This window comes from Filicampus tigris, chromosome 6, assembly GCF_054856515.1.
Source record: "Filicampus tigris isolate MCC_2025a chromosome 6, RoL_Ftig_1.0, whole genome shotgun sequence".
NCBI lineage: Eukaryota > Metazoa > Chordata > Actinopteri > Syngnathiformes > Syngnathidae > Filicampus > Filicampus tigris.
Window position 1 is genome coordinate 20541498 of NC_141222.1, and position 15498 is coordinate 20556995.

At 41.9% G+C, this 15498-nt stretch overlaps 1 protein-coding gene across 1 annotated transcript in view; it reads left to right on the forward strand.

The window, feature by feature from the left end:
- sdk1b (sidekick cell adhesion molecule 1b) overlaps nt 1–15498 on the forward strand; it is a 325525-nt gene that overhangs the window by 36486 nt on the left and 273541 nt on the right. Inside the window, exon 2 of the mRNA XM_086033471.1 lies at nt 13774–15166. Coding sequence (XP_085889597.1) covers nt 15019–15166 — 148 coding nt within the window. The 5' untranslated portion in view covers nt 13774–15018. The remainder of the gene's footprint in view (nt 1–13773; nt 15167–15498) is intronic.

Genomic DNA, 15498 nt, shown 5'->3' on the forward strand with positions numbered 1-15498 from the left:
AGCTATCTCACTTAAAAAGTCTTGTTTTCACACACCCCGTCCCCCCCAAAAAATGGTTAAATGAGTTTATCCGCCAAGATGCTTCATTTTCAAGAGTGTTTTTCTTAGATTAGTCTGGCGAGGCTCTTAATTGCTTTCTTTGTGTGCATATTAGTTGATTTGCATTAGTTTAATTAAAAATGTTGATCGAGACAGAATTGTTTTGCTAGCTCATTTAAGTGAATGGCTGAAGGAACAGACAACAAGGAAAGAATTAGTAAAGGCGCCAGCATACGCGGGGTAGGGTGGGTGGTAGTGGTGGAGCGGGGGTTTCAATGAAAAGTCAGTTTGTAACCCCCAGAGGGAGGAGAACATGTATACAGTATTTGACGGATATGGGGAATTGAGTTTTGAGCATGGCGGATAAAGGGCATCAAGCCAGACGGATGAAAGAGTCGAAAATGAAAGCTAATGGCGTGCTTCCCTCGGGGTATGCCATCATTTTTCCTGGGAGATCAGAGAAGGCCCTCCACAGGCAGTAGACCAAAGGGGTCGGGAATGCCTCGTGGGCGCCCGTTTGTACCAGTGTTGTTTTCGTCAACGATGACGATGACGAAAATGTTTCGTTAACGCCCCTTTTTTTCATGACGATAACGAAACGATGGCGAGCTAAACGTGGCTCTTTGACGACGAAAACATGACGTGACGTACATGAATTTTTGGTGACGAGACAGGACGAAATTGTTAGCGCGTGGTCCGTCAGACGTTCAAAATTTATGACATCCCTTCCTATTGTACACGTAATTTGTCTTTCAAAAAATTGCAATGCTGGTGCAACCTATCCTCGTTTGGGCACGCCCACCTCCGGGACAGCATGCGGGGCGCACACCGTTGCACCCACCGGCACAACAAAACACGAACACGTCTGCGGTCATTGGTCTCGGCTCACGCACTCTGACGCGCTTTTCTTTGACGGACCATGGCGACGGTGACAGCAAATGGGCTTGGTGGTCGGAAACGAAGGAAAGATATGGACATACTTTCTGTACAACCCAGCAGAAAGAACAACACAATGCGTTGTAGACAGCGGTAACAGAGAATGTGGCCACAAACTAAGTGGAAAGAAGGACAAATCTCAAGCGACATCTGAGGGCTCACCACGCTAATATTTTGTCAATCACAAATATATTTCACAAAAAATGTAGATTGGTTAAAATGGTAGACGTCACCGCTGCTAGTCATGGACAACACTACTTCACAAAATCAATTGACTGTGGATGTGTCACTGGTCAAACGCTTGAATCTGTACACAATCTTACCTTTATGGCTGACAAGCGCTTTCTGCACAAAAGCATTACAAATTGCAACTATCCATTTTTAACAAAACAGGCTAACTCAAATGTATCTAACTTAACTATTTTCACTTGTTAATGTCCCAAAAAAATTCTGTGTTTAATCTTGAGTTGACATAAGCCTGCATGACTCTTGCAGAGTGATGCAACACTTCTCAGACAGTTTTCGAGGTAATAGATTTGATTTTAATCTATTTTCAACACTTTAAATTGGTAAATAAAGCATAACAGTAACTGACATGTGGGCAGACAAATCATATTGATTTGGGGAAAAATATGAAATTGACCGTATTTGGACAGATGAGGTTTCAGCCTGACAGCAATGATAACTTTATTGATTTTCACATATTTTGTTATAGACATTGTTGGCAGTAGGCCAAGAAACAAAATACAGTTTTTTTCCAGTGTGACATAGCTTGTCTTTTCCTTACCCAGACATTTATTGATGGTACATCCATCTTGTAAATCAAGGTTGATTTACTTGAACAGGCCCCCAAATCTTTCCGGTAGATCCTCAGTACAAAAGGTTTTGCTTGATGAGGGAAATCAGTTCCAAAAATTTTGGACATGATCCCCTCCCACATCTCTCCAATATCTGTACAGTTTCGGACATTTCTCAGCACAATGACCCTTTTCAGATTCTCATTTTGCCTAGAAATGTCCCTTTCGTATCTTATTTTATAGTGGGATGACCTGGAAGTACCTCTAATTCTAAAAATGCTTAGGAAATGTGCCAGGATGCAACTATTAAGCCATCTTTGGTAAAAGTAGGCACCCGAACAACATTTACAAAAGCAAATATTACACACAATCTTTCACAATATTTAAAGCAGCAGACCACCGCCAAAGTTTATAAACTACACGAAGACGCTCAAGAGTTTCACGCTCATGCTCATGTTCAAAGCAAAAGGAAAGCTGTGGTTCCAGAATTATAAACATCTTTCCTTGATTTGTTAGAGAATAGGCAATTCCAAAATCATCTTCAGTGGATCCTTCCCAAAGACCTTTAATATCTTTCTTGAAGGGTTGTGGAAATACTTTGCAGTAGAATCTGTGAATTATTTTAACAATGTGTTCACCTATGGCCAATTTTAGAGTGCTCAATTAACCTACCATGCATGTTTTTGGAAGTACCGGAGTACCCGGAAAAAACCCACGCAGGCACGGGAAGAACATGCAAACTCCACACAGGGAGGCTGAAGCCGGGATCGAACCCACAACCTCTGAATTACATGTTGGACGTGCTAACCAGTCGACCACCGTTGCTGGAGTTGAATTCATCTGAAAAATTTCTGTTCTCCAAAGGAAGCACCATTTCATCTCTTGACCTTAATGACATAGTCTAACAAAGGTTAGGCAAGTGGCATAAAGGTTAGGAGATTTTAATTCCCATTTTTTCTTTGCGGAGCAGTTTTGCAAATCAATGGCTCCATTTGAGGAGCAACTTTGATGTACACGGTAAGTTAATTCACTTCCTCTTCCTCGGTTCAGTTTAGCGAGTATGACCCTTGTGAGGATAAGCGGCAAAGATAATGGATGGATGCATGGATGGATTTTGTTTGTTGTTCAAAATTGGATGTTCTCCGCTTTAATGCGGTTCCAGCCATCACCTCAGCGCTTAATTGTGGTATTGAACGTGCTAGCCATGTCAATCTTAGGTTATCTTAGCATTTGGCTTCTCTGTCTTTTGTTACCATCCTTTTGTGAGTAAAACACTTGTCAGGAATGTAGGTTATTTGCTGTCACGCAGCCGAAACTGTTGCTAGCTAGCTGATTCTGAGTAAGTAGCCCAGAGCTTCCCTTGACCTCCAAGTACCCGCAGTGAGTGACATGAGCCCAGCGAAGCTTTTGGGGACCGTCTGGGTGGTTCTTCTTCTGCTTTTACTTTCTTTTGACGGTTTTCCCGGCGTTTGATTCTCAGTTTTGCTATTCAATGTGTTTTTAATATGGCGCAAAATACACATTTTGACCCGCTGTGTGTCCTCATCAGTCACTTTTACTGTAATAACCTCCTTGTTATGTTGTCGATGTTGTTTCTGGGATTCAAGTCTTTAATATTTCTGCTTTAAAGTTTCCTCTGCAGTTATGTAGGGATTGTGAGTATAGTGTGTTTTCAGATCAGGGTGCTTCTGCCCCACAGTGTGGTGCTGGATAATTGTGTGTGATTACAGGTGCACCGGGAAGAGCTTCAGAAAAATCCCAGACGTCCGCTCTGCAGGTCACCGGCACCAGCCGCGAGGCTCCCTTTCGTCACAGCGAACACCTGAGGATCCGGCCCGCGTGAGCTGAGGCGGAGGCCCAGATTAGCTGTCGGCTTTGTTGCTAAAGGCATGCCGCCCTCACGATAGGAGTTAAAAGATCAAGCGCACAAATACAAAAAAAGCAAGCAAAACAAAGAGAGCCAATCAAGGAGTTATCTCCTAGTGTGCACTGTTTCCCTTTTATTTCACATCTCTCTGTGCCCAGTTCACACAACGACCCTGATATAGTCGGTCATATTTTCTTATTGCCCCCACCACTCCACCCCTCGTATTCCTACTTTACTTCAGGCTCACTTTCCCACCTGCTTTCTTCACCCGGTTTCTGTATAAAAGAGCCACAAGCTTGAACTGTGATTTTCACACTCTCTCCTCTCAGTTTGACTCACTAAAAGAGATTCCTTTCTCTCACCATTCTCCCTTTCCCCCACTGGTATTGCACTTATCCCTACATCCCTCCCTGTCTCTTTCAGTCCAATACAGGTGTGACCTAACCCCCCTCACAATTCCCGCTTCATTTTTTTCCACCCATCCACATGAAAGGCTTCCTGCTACCCTCAGTTCACCCTCACACAGCGCCCGAGGGGACAACTCGGATATCGGGTGGAGCCGCAGGTTTTTAGGGGGGATCAAGTTCCTCTTCTTGAAACGTAATAGCACATCGTCACCCCGGGCTACAATGAATCGAAACAATAAACGACACAGTGGCATGCATTCGCACATACAGTAAGAGGAGACTCCCAGGCCATTCAGTGAGACCATTGTCAACGGTGATGGCTTAGGATAATTGAGAACCTTTGGTTGAAAACTTTAAACTAAGGGTTGATTAAGTCCTTATATTGCTGTTTTTGGAAAAATGAGTAACATGACCACTGCAAGGTTTTTAGAGTTAACAAAAACTAACAAAATAAATAAAACTAAAATTGAAAAAAAAAAAAACATTTCACTTAACGAAATAAAAATAAAAATGAGAATACTTTAAAATGATAAGGATAAGTTACTGAACTTCCACATAGCTATAGCACTAGTTGTAACTGCACTTCCCAGCATGCCTGGTGGTGTGTCATATTGTCATTTTGTTTGCACTGTTAATAAGGTTATTATGCTGTTTAGTGAACTCCTTGTTTGTTTTCACCGTAATGTGGGATGGAAACAATAACTCATGACTCTGCATATAATTGTTGGAAGTCTGATAAATAATACATTCACTAAATGAGATGTGTTATGTGCATCTCTTCTGGTATGTTTGCCTCTACACAGTAGAAAACCATAGCTAGCATTTTTTAAACAACCACTGCAGTCCTGTGCAACCACATGTGTCGCACATGCCAAAATCCCCTGCTGCGCCAGCGTCTGACCATGGAAGATTTGCATTGTGACTGAGCAATAATGTCTGAAATTTCGACGGTTGCTACAGAAATGTGAACGGCAGACAAAAAGACGTATACTAATGTAAGAAAAAAAAAAAAAGAATAAATAAAAAAAATGGCTATAGCGAATTAAATATTTCCTGCTGTTATGAATGACTGTGATTAGTAAATAGAAATTATGAAATTTGGACCTCACTCCAAAATTGATGGTGTGGAAAAAATTAACATAATTTTATACTCTAATAATTACCATTTGGAATTTTGAAAATATATATTTTATTTTTCAAAATGGAGCCCATTTCCTTAACTGTGCCTAGGAAATGCAGTTACTCAAATATGACATATTTTAAATTATGTCAAATTTTTCAGACACCCTGTAAATCGAAGCTCATTTGACAATTAAGATTAATGCAGGGTATTACCGCTGACCTCAGATAATTATCATTCAAAATCCATGACATTAAGGAATAATCCCTCATTTTGGAGATTGGTTGAGAAATGTGACCAGAATACAACTAGTATAACAAAAGAGCTTTTTTTTTTTAAAACACACCAATATGATGATGGGTCCAGGAATTCTCGAAGCAACAATAATAACTGATGGCGTTGGTCAAGATCCTACTGCGACACATTAAAATCTGGACATCCCTCTGTCTGTAACCACTTCCCCGCGGTGTTTATCCTCCCAGCTACTATGACAGGTCAGTTAATATTGACATTATCTCCCTCCGCCACAATGACAGCTCAAGCTGCAGGAAGCCGCTCATTAACTCCGCCTGGGCTTGTATGGGGGGTGTGTCTCAGAGTTTGTGCGTGCGTGTGTGTGTGTGTAGGTGTGTGGTTGTGGGTGTGTGTTCGTGTGTGTGTATACACTTAAAGTCGTGTTGATTACTGGGATGGAAGTCATTAGCCAGGTCTAAAGGCCTAGATAGACCAAAAAGACGCTGGCCAACAGTGACACGCTTACCCCCTGTGGCGTCCGGCCGGCTATCAGCACGTCTCGCTGGAGGAATACACCGCAACGACAGACAGCGACGCTGACCATTAAAGTACCTTCTGCGCATGCATAAGATGTAATACCCTTCCATACCATTGGTGGCGGTAGTCAATATTTCTCATTGTTAGAAAAGTCAAACCGGAACGCTGTTGGCCGGGGGCGGATTATAACAACGTAAACAATGCATTCAGCTCTATTCCTCGCTCACGATGAACTCCCACGCAAGGTAAACCCTCACGTTCTTGAAAGTGAGTGAAAAGAAGTTGCACCAAATAGATGAAGGTAGACATCTTGTACTGTTGTTCTAAAGTTGGAAAAAAAAATTAGTAAGTAATAAAATTCCATAATGTTATAAATTGGGCAATTAAAGTAAATGATTGTAGTTTTGCTTTGGTGAAAGTCTGCTTCCCTGCATTTCACAACAAAGACGAGTTTTCAGAACTGTTGTCCCTTGTATTGAACCCCAACTAAAAGATGTAAGTAAAAATAATTCAGCAAATTGTTTTGGAGCAATTACCTTGCTTGCTTTGTTGTGCTAACTAACATTGTTGCCATAAATGTCAATAATTTATATTTGAAAGTTTTTTCAACTCAAGTTAATGTTTTTGGCCTAAAAAATAGATGTACTTTTTTTGTACCCGACCCGTGGAGGTGAAATCACAAAAGACAGTATTGTGCACGGAAATATGTGTTTGTAATTTTCGGGTGGATTTTTTTGGGTGAGCCACTGAGAGATTGAGAGCAGAAAATGCAGCAGTAATTGCAGAGGGTACACAGGTAATTGGAATCTAAATTGGCTTCAGAATTAGACCCTGCCAGCATGCGGCGCGCTATGAGCCCCAGGTGCTGTGTGTGTGTATAAAAATAGAATACAAGGTTAAAAAATGACAATGACCCCGTAGAAAAGGTACTTTTTGTTTTTTGACGTATGTTGCTGAATGGCAGCGAAGGGCAATTAAGACGTTCTAAAGTTCCGCGTTGGAATATTGGCTGTGGTAAGATGCCTTATAAATGAGGACGAAAAATAGCATGATGTAAAATACACATTCACCAGATGCCATGACATCATTACATGTCTTTTATTCCCTTCCTAATGTGGTTTGTAAATGAACTCGGGTTCATTTGAACTCAGAAACATATTTGTGATAAAGAAGTTTTACGTAAATGTTTATTTTGTATTATATTTATATAATAATAATATTAATATATTTCATTGTGTATTTTCACATTACCGTGCTGCGATCGTCAGTGTTGGCTCATGTATAAAACAGTGTTTGTGTCCATCATTAAATGAAGAGGTTAAACAACGAAAAGAAGAAGAAACTAAAAGAACTAAAGATAGCCTCTACAATAATATACTTTCCTTTTACCTAACTTTACCCTGATTCAGCTTTTATGCGCTCTTTTATAAATAGATCAAAGGTAGGTTTAACAATATGCATCCGTTTCTCCCATTGAACTCCCAAACTGGGCTGATCTCATGTCTAAAATGGTGCATCGCTGACATCTACTGGTAGTTGTGCATCAGCAAAGTCGCTTCCAAACTTGAAATTCATTAGAATAAATCAGTAACAAGAACCAAAAAGACCGTTGACCTGCCAGCACTTAGGCTGTCTTTTACAGATTTGCAGTCAAGGTGTCCAGGACGATATGTCTGACGGCATGCCCAAACATTCTGGAACTGACTCCCTGCAGTCTCAGGAGGCCTGCCACGACTGCATTGGGGTTAAAACGTTATGTTAAATGATGAGTACAGATTCTGCCAAGGGCAGTTGGATCGTAGGGTCAAAGTGAGGAGAGGACGCAGTGAACGCTATGCAGATTGCTGCACCAATGGAGTTCCATGGAGGCGGTATGGTTTGGGGCGGCATCTCCATAACTTGTATAAGAAGGCTTGTCATCATCGGAGGCGATCTCAGTGCAGAGAGCTATCGAGATGGGATTCTGCTCCCAGTGGCGATTTCATATTTCTGCAGTCTGGGACCCAACTCTATTCTCCAAGATGACAACGCTAACAGAGTGGGGTTTATCGGGGATAAATATAAGATAAGAAAGGGGAAGTCTGGTATTTACAATGTGAAATGAGTGGAATGCATTGTTGGATTGTTCAAATTGACATCATCATTTTCAGCGTATTGACGACGGACGTATCCATAAACAGCAATGGAGGAAGGAGAGAAATTTGTGTTTTCAAGATGGAAATATGGTCAATATTTTAAGCTTATGTCAGCTAAAAACTATGTTAAAGGGACAGTGGGGGCCGGGATGACCATGTTTTCACTAACAAGTTCATTTTATATATTTTTTGATCAGGAAAATGAAAAGAGTTGTCATTTTCTATTTCATCAATAAATTTGGGAGAAATTAGGAAATAAGTGACTCCATGAATAACGCCCCTTGTTAATGAGGAGAATGGCCGCGCCCCCTAGCATTCTATCCCTGTTCGGCCAAAGTCACAGGAGTAACCAATTCCAAACTCTCCATTGGAAATCATTGTGCTTTCATTTCTTGTAACGTCCAAAAACGGTGATCAATTGGCACCAAAATTTATGTGGACATCTCTACTAATGCCCACTTCAACATATCAAAAGGATTAACCTCTCCATGGCTGATTTAGATGAGAATGAGGAAATATGGAAGTGAGCAGAGCTACATAGGATGGGACCAGCGTGCACTGCTTCTTTGCTTAAAAAAACAAAAAACAAAAAAACACTGCTTCTTTGCTGCTCACGGTTAGGACGAGCAAGGCATTTAACACCAGTCAGGATATTTACAGAGACTAGTGGAAATGAGTAGACATGCACATTTATTTGGATGAGGAATGGCCCCATTTTCTCAACCGACAACACGCCGTCCAATTTGGAACGTAAACAGACGAAAAGGTACGTTCCAATGCGGCCACACTCAGTTGTGGAATGCGGCCACACTCAGTTGTGGAGTTAGCCTCGCTGGAACTTTTTGTTCGTTGAACATTGACGCTTGTTCGATAAGGGCTTACCGCTAGAACGCCCAGAAGGCGGTCATTTGGCCACTTATGCTTTACATTTGACAATGTCACCCCGCCATACCTGCTATTTTGGCAAGGAATGGCCAATTTACAAAATAAAGTCATCTGCTTGTAGCCAACAGAGTTGTTTGTCAAATATCACCCAGATTTGTCGTTCAATAGTTGTTGCAAAAAAGTTGTAAAAACCCCTGGGCGTTCTAGTGTTAACTCACTCTGTGGCGGCTCTCTATCCGACAACACACATGACGGCTTGGGAGGAAACCCCGCGACTTGAAGATAGAAGCAGGCTAGACGCAGAGTAAGGAGCTAATGTTGTTGTGCTAATACCTTTTGTTTTAACGGCCTGAAGCTAGTTGCTGCTATTAGCCGTCCCAATCATACCTTTAGGCGGGGAGGGAAGAGGGGGGCGTAAAGCTCCAATCTGCCTGCTGCTGCTGCAAGCCGCCGTCTGTCTCCTGAGAGTTTTATACTTTCACAGGTTGAAGTGGACAAGAGAATTAATGTGGATTTGCATTTTGGTGGCGATCGGTCACTGTGTTAGACAACAGAACTGACAAAGCGAGCAATATTACCACGCTTGGCTCCCTCCCGTGACGTAGACAGCTGAGACAAAACAAAACATAACATAAGCCACGCCCCAAAAAGGGGCGGGGAAATTTGTCGTAAACCTAATCACAAAAAAACCCTTAAATGACTACAGTCTTTTGAGATGGGCATTTTAGTACTAGTGTCATTTTTACATGCAAACCTATTATATTAGTGCCAATGTTAAGCTCACCCAAGTGTCCCTTTAAGGTTCGTTGCACACTCTGTGCTGTTGAAATCTTGCTTCAATAACACTATGTCAACAACAAAATACGGATAACAGGGCAGTATGCATTCAAGCTTGAAGAGAAAGTCAAACCAGACTGTGAGAGTGCAGGAGGTCCCCAAATATAATCACTGTATTTATAAACAATGTACATTCTAAATGTTGAGTTTCGCTATTACAACATTAATGGGTAAATAGCTCAAACAAAAAAGACTGCCTTTATTTGAGATTTTATTAAAAAATATATTTGTTAGGTGAACTATAGAAAGTCTTTTTATTTTTTTTAATTAAAAACAAGTAGCCCATTTATGATGTGGTTGTCTTTATTCTTTTTTTTTTTTTTAGAAAAAGCATTGTCACTGTTGAAAATGCACTTCCAATCAAGTAACGAAAACCGGGTGTCATTTTGCATTTTTGCTATTTGTCATATGCAAATAGGGTTATCGGTATCCGCTGAATGTATCCACAGTATTAAAGTCATGTGTAATCTAACTTTGTTACTTTTGAAGTCAAGTAATCAGTTAAGTAACCACGTTTTTTTTTAAGCAAGTAATTAGTTACACTGCAGTGGAGCTCATTTACATGCTATTGTCTTACACATGATATGATGAGCTGGGGTGGGTGAAGATCCTGAGCCACTTTCAAGTAAGGACCATAGTCCCGCTGATGGACTACACTGTCATAAAGGGGCACTACAATGCAGAAACACACTGCTGCTGTTATGGCAAAACCAGAGGTACGCAGAGCTGCGTTGAATTCTGTTGATTGTTTGCGTCTGATCCACAGTTTAGTGCTCGCTGTTGTTGACAGGCCGCCACTTGAAAGTGGGACTGGATCTTCCACCACCTGAGCTGATCGTGGGCAGGGAATCTCGATGTTGGGGTGGTTATTATGTAAATTGTCCCCACTGTTACATAAAAATGGTACAAAATACAGAACGGCTCGCTCACAGACCCATTTTCAAAAAATGGCAGCAGACAAAAGATCATTTGTGTATAAGCAATTTCAAAGTAAAATTCTCATAATATATCCTCTTCAAGATTTCACTGTATTTTGTTTTTGGGCACGTTTTGAATACAACGATGAAGAAAAACTGCTTATGTTTGAGACCGAAGAACGAAAAGCTGATCGGCAAACTCGCATGATAGCTCATTTACTGCAGAAAGCAGCGTTTTGAAGAGTCTGCTGTGAAATGAGTCTGGGCGTAAAAAGCAATAGATGAGGTGAAGGTGCTTAAAGAGAGTATGTCGGGCACAGCTCGACAAGTGGGGAGACTGTTTGGCCAATCAGGGGATGGGAAGTCTATCTGGATTTATAGGGGAAATAAAAGATAAGGTCACTGTGTTGTAAGCTTTAATATTAATGTGCTATTTAATGACCCTTGCAGTGTTGGAAAGTAGCTTTTCGCTAATAGTAAGATATAGCTGCAGGCTCTTATTTGCTATTGCTGTTGGACCACCAGCGGTGCTTCACAGAGTCTGTTTTTGGTGAATAACATGAATATTTTTTAAAACAGGATGAGGAGAATGAGACGGTCCTCGGGCAGCTCTTCTCATTGTGATGTCCTCTCTACATCGAGATGGCGCCACTTGTGACGATGAGCATAATGCGTAATCACCAAGCTAATTACAACACACTTAAAAAAAACAAAAAAAAACCCACATGAAATTATTTATTTGGAAAGAGTGTCATCGTCAAGTCGTGAAAGAATCGATGCTCACAATGGAAGTTGATGTGCTGCACATTCTGAGGGTAATCCTGTCACTCAACTGTGATGAATTGTAACCCGACTTTGAAACACTTACCCTAGTATAAAATCCTACTTTGAAACCCTAACCTTATAGTTTGAAACCTTACTTTCAAACTCTAACCCTAGTTTAAAACACTATTAGTTTGAAACCTGGTTAAGGTTGGTGTGCAGGTGCTCTGCCCTGCACTTCCCTGATTGGTGGCCTTCGGAACCAATTAAGCCAACCAATCAGAGCAGGGGAGGGTGGCTAATTGCTTTCAGGTGTGGCACCAGCAATTACTTTAAGTGGGACTTGGTTGCTGGTGGACGGGGCTGGCTGCGGGTGAAGTAGTCAGTCCCTGGGCTGTCTACGGGTGATGTAATCACATGGGATGATGATGCCTCAAAGTGTGTATCGACACATTTAACAAACTGTGTTGACACTGTATTGACACCGCGTTGGTCACTCAATAGTGACCTCTACTGTAGATCTAAAATCAATGCAGGTAAACAATATAAAAATATGATGGAACAACTTGCATGCTGACCCAACATTAGCCTGTGAACTAATATTAAATCTTTATTCAATTACTAGTTTTGTAATTAAAATATGATCTTTGTATATTGTATTTGCTCCATTTGTTTGCTGAGTGAAGTTGTTGATGAGAAGAGTTCAAAATCTGCTTGTTTGTGTAAAGGCTTAAATGACCATGTACCGGTAACATTTAACAAATTTATCTAATAAAATGTAGAGATAACGTGTAATTTATGTGTGGGATTTTGTCAACCAAAGTGTTCAATCTCCATCCAACAAATCCACAACATGTCGATACAGTTTGTTTTCTTATAAACACAATTTGAGACGGTACAGTCAAACGATACACTTCCTGTATTGGTCACATGATTTTTTGTTAAAGCGATACTCGCACCAATACGGGGTTTCACACTTGAGAACTCGGCACAGTGTGCCGTGTTCAGCGCTTGTTTTTTTTGTTTTGTTTGTAACTGCTGTCTTTTGTTTAGTGCATCCAATTAGCCATCTATCCTTTTCTGGAGGCACACTATCCATTTGTTTTCGCCATAACGCCTAAAATTCAGCAATCAATCCATTCTGTTCATTCGTGTGTGGACTAGGGCCGTGGGAATTTTAGGGGGTAGGGGGGGCTGGGGGGTGATCACTCATTTTCGTTGTGTTGTAGTTTAGTGTGGTGTTGTGTGTCCATTTTGGTGTTTCACTGGCCAAGCTTTTCATTTGTGCACTTTTTCATTTACCTCTTTCAACTCTCACACCGATGTTAGACCCCTCCTCCTTGCCATCTTGAGGAGGGGTCGTAACACCCTACTTTGAAACCCTAACCCTAGTTTAAAACCTTACTTTGAACCCCTAACCATAGTTTGAGACCCTACTTTGAAAACCTACACCCAGGTTAAAAACCCTACTTTGAAACCCTAACCCTAGTTTGAAACACCAACTCTAGTTTAAAACTCTACTTTGAAAAGCTAACTTTAGTATTAAACCTTACTTTGAATCACAAACCCCACTTTGAAAACCTAACCCTAGTTTGAAACCCTACTTTGAAACCTTAAACCTAATTTAAAACCCTACTTTGAAACCCTAAGTCTAATTTGAAACCCTACTTTGAAACCCTAACCCTAGTTTAAAACCTTACTTTGAAACCCTAACCCTAGTTTTAAACCCTACTCTGAATCCCTAACCCTAATTTGAAACCCTACTTTGAAACCCAAACCCTAGTTTAAACCCTACTTTGAAACCCTAAATTTAGTATAAAACCCCAATTGAAACCCTACTTTGAAATCCTAACCCTAGTTTGAAACCCTAACTCTTGTTTGAAACCCTACTTTGAAACCTTAACTTTAGTATAAAACCCTACTTAGAATCACAAACCCTACTTTGAAACCCTAACCCTAGTTTGAAACCCTACTTTGAAACCCTAACCCTAATTAAAACCCTACTTTGAAACCCCAAACCTAGTTTAAAACCCTACTTTGAAACCCTAATTTTTGTATAAAACCCTACTTTGAAACCCTAAACCTCGTTTAAAATCCTGATCCGAGTTTAAAACCCTAATTTGAATTCTTAACCCTAATTTAAAACTCCAATTGAATCGGGATTACGGATTCGTCCCTTGTATTAAATGTCATTTAGATTGTGCAAGTGTACTTAATATTGTGACCGGTTAGTGGATGCCTTTTTTTTAATCTCCGCTCTTTCGTTTGCTTCCCGCCCCCTCATTCGGCCTGTCCAATAGGAACACCGCAGTCTGTGGCTCGGACCAATTACCAACGAGGGATGCTATTGAATGGAAGTTTTGGAGTTTGGGATAGATCGAGTGAAAAGATAGCACAACAGTCAGTGAGACGGACTGAGCGCAAAACGTGCAAATGTATGAGGAAAGTACACCGACCGAGACACGTTTCCCCATTTGGTCTTCTCTAAATACGGATTAAATGCTTATAGAAAGGCGAAAACAGCTGTCTCTCTCTCTCCACCCCCAAGTGTGCGTCGAGGAGCTTGGCAGGTGTTCACTCGCGAGGGAGCTGCTGGCTTCACTCAGTCTGCGCCCTGAGCTTCAACAGGGTGCCTGCGGGGACAACTTTGAGGACCATAACCCCGACGAGAGTTGACGGAACCCCGGAAGAAATTTCACTACTGGCGGATAGTCAACGGACTACCGCGAAGGACTGGCTGGTCCCGGGTAAAACTGCGGCAGCGGCGAGAGGGCACCCGTGACGCAGCGGAAGAGCACGGATATCCGACGGTCCTTCGTCCGCTTTAAAAGCAACTTTTTGCCGCTTTCTAACAAACTCTTCCTCGTGTCCTCCAAGCCTCAAACATACCGACTTTGAACTCAATTGTTCTCTAACCTGTTGTGCCACCGAGGGTGCCCGCCGCGCTTATCCGAGGAAGGCGAACCCTCTGTGGGGAGAGTAAACCGTCTCGCTCCCACGAGCTGCTCGCTAACTAGGAGTGTAGTACTAGTTGGGAGTACTAACTACACGTTTAAGTGCGGATGGTCCACTTATCTCTATACTTGGAGTATTTGAAGTCATCCAATCAATTGCGGAATTAATCCTTGCAGAGAGGCTTTATTTGGGTGGAATTGACGTCTTTTTTTTTATCACCGCTGGTCATCACAGCAAATCTTTCGCAAAGTGGGATTGGAGGTCAATAGGGGAGAGTAAACCGATAAAACCAAAAGATAAGGAAAAAAACAGTCAAATGTATTAATTCAGCACGCAGATCAATCCTCAGGCAAGCGAGGTGCACCGGCCAGGCGATGGAATACTTCGACTCCGCCACAGCACGTCCACACCGCCGGGTGCTCTCGCCGTGAAGTCTCGCTGCCCTGGTGGCTCCGCTCCTCGCCCCCCTCAGCTGACTTTTGAACACCGAGCCCGACTAAAGTCGTCTAGTCGTGAGCCGTTTCAGAACTTCCGGATCTGGGAATTGGGACTTGCTTTACCGGGAGTGGACACTCTTGCCCGAGGCTCCAATGTTGGGATTTTGCTGGTTCGGACGCTCCCCGCAGGTCGTGGAAGGAGTCTCCACGGGGAGAGTGAGGATGATGCTGAAAAATCGTCGGGCTGTCTTGCTCCTGCTGCTTCTCCTGGGCTGCAGCTGCCACATGTTGCACGGGCAAGGTAAAAAAAAAAAAAAGAAGCTGTTCACCTATGTGATCTTTATTTAAGCGTTGTTAATTAATACTGCAAACAAAGTGCTCCCAATATTGCTACCAAATCTGCCATCTTGCAAGTAGGGTATAAAACTTGGACTGCTGCGTTGTTAACAACGAAGGGATGGCGATATGTTTGCTATTTGCATTCCCCCCCACGTTTCACAGTGCAACATTAAATCAAGCCTTGTTTGTGAGAATTATGTTATGCAGATTGATGTCTGCAAGATTAAGGTATTGTGCGTCTGCTTTGGGGAGAGTGTTACCGTTTCCAAGCATTGATAATCCCCCCCCCCATCT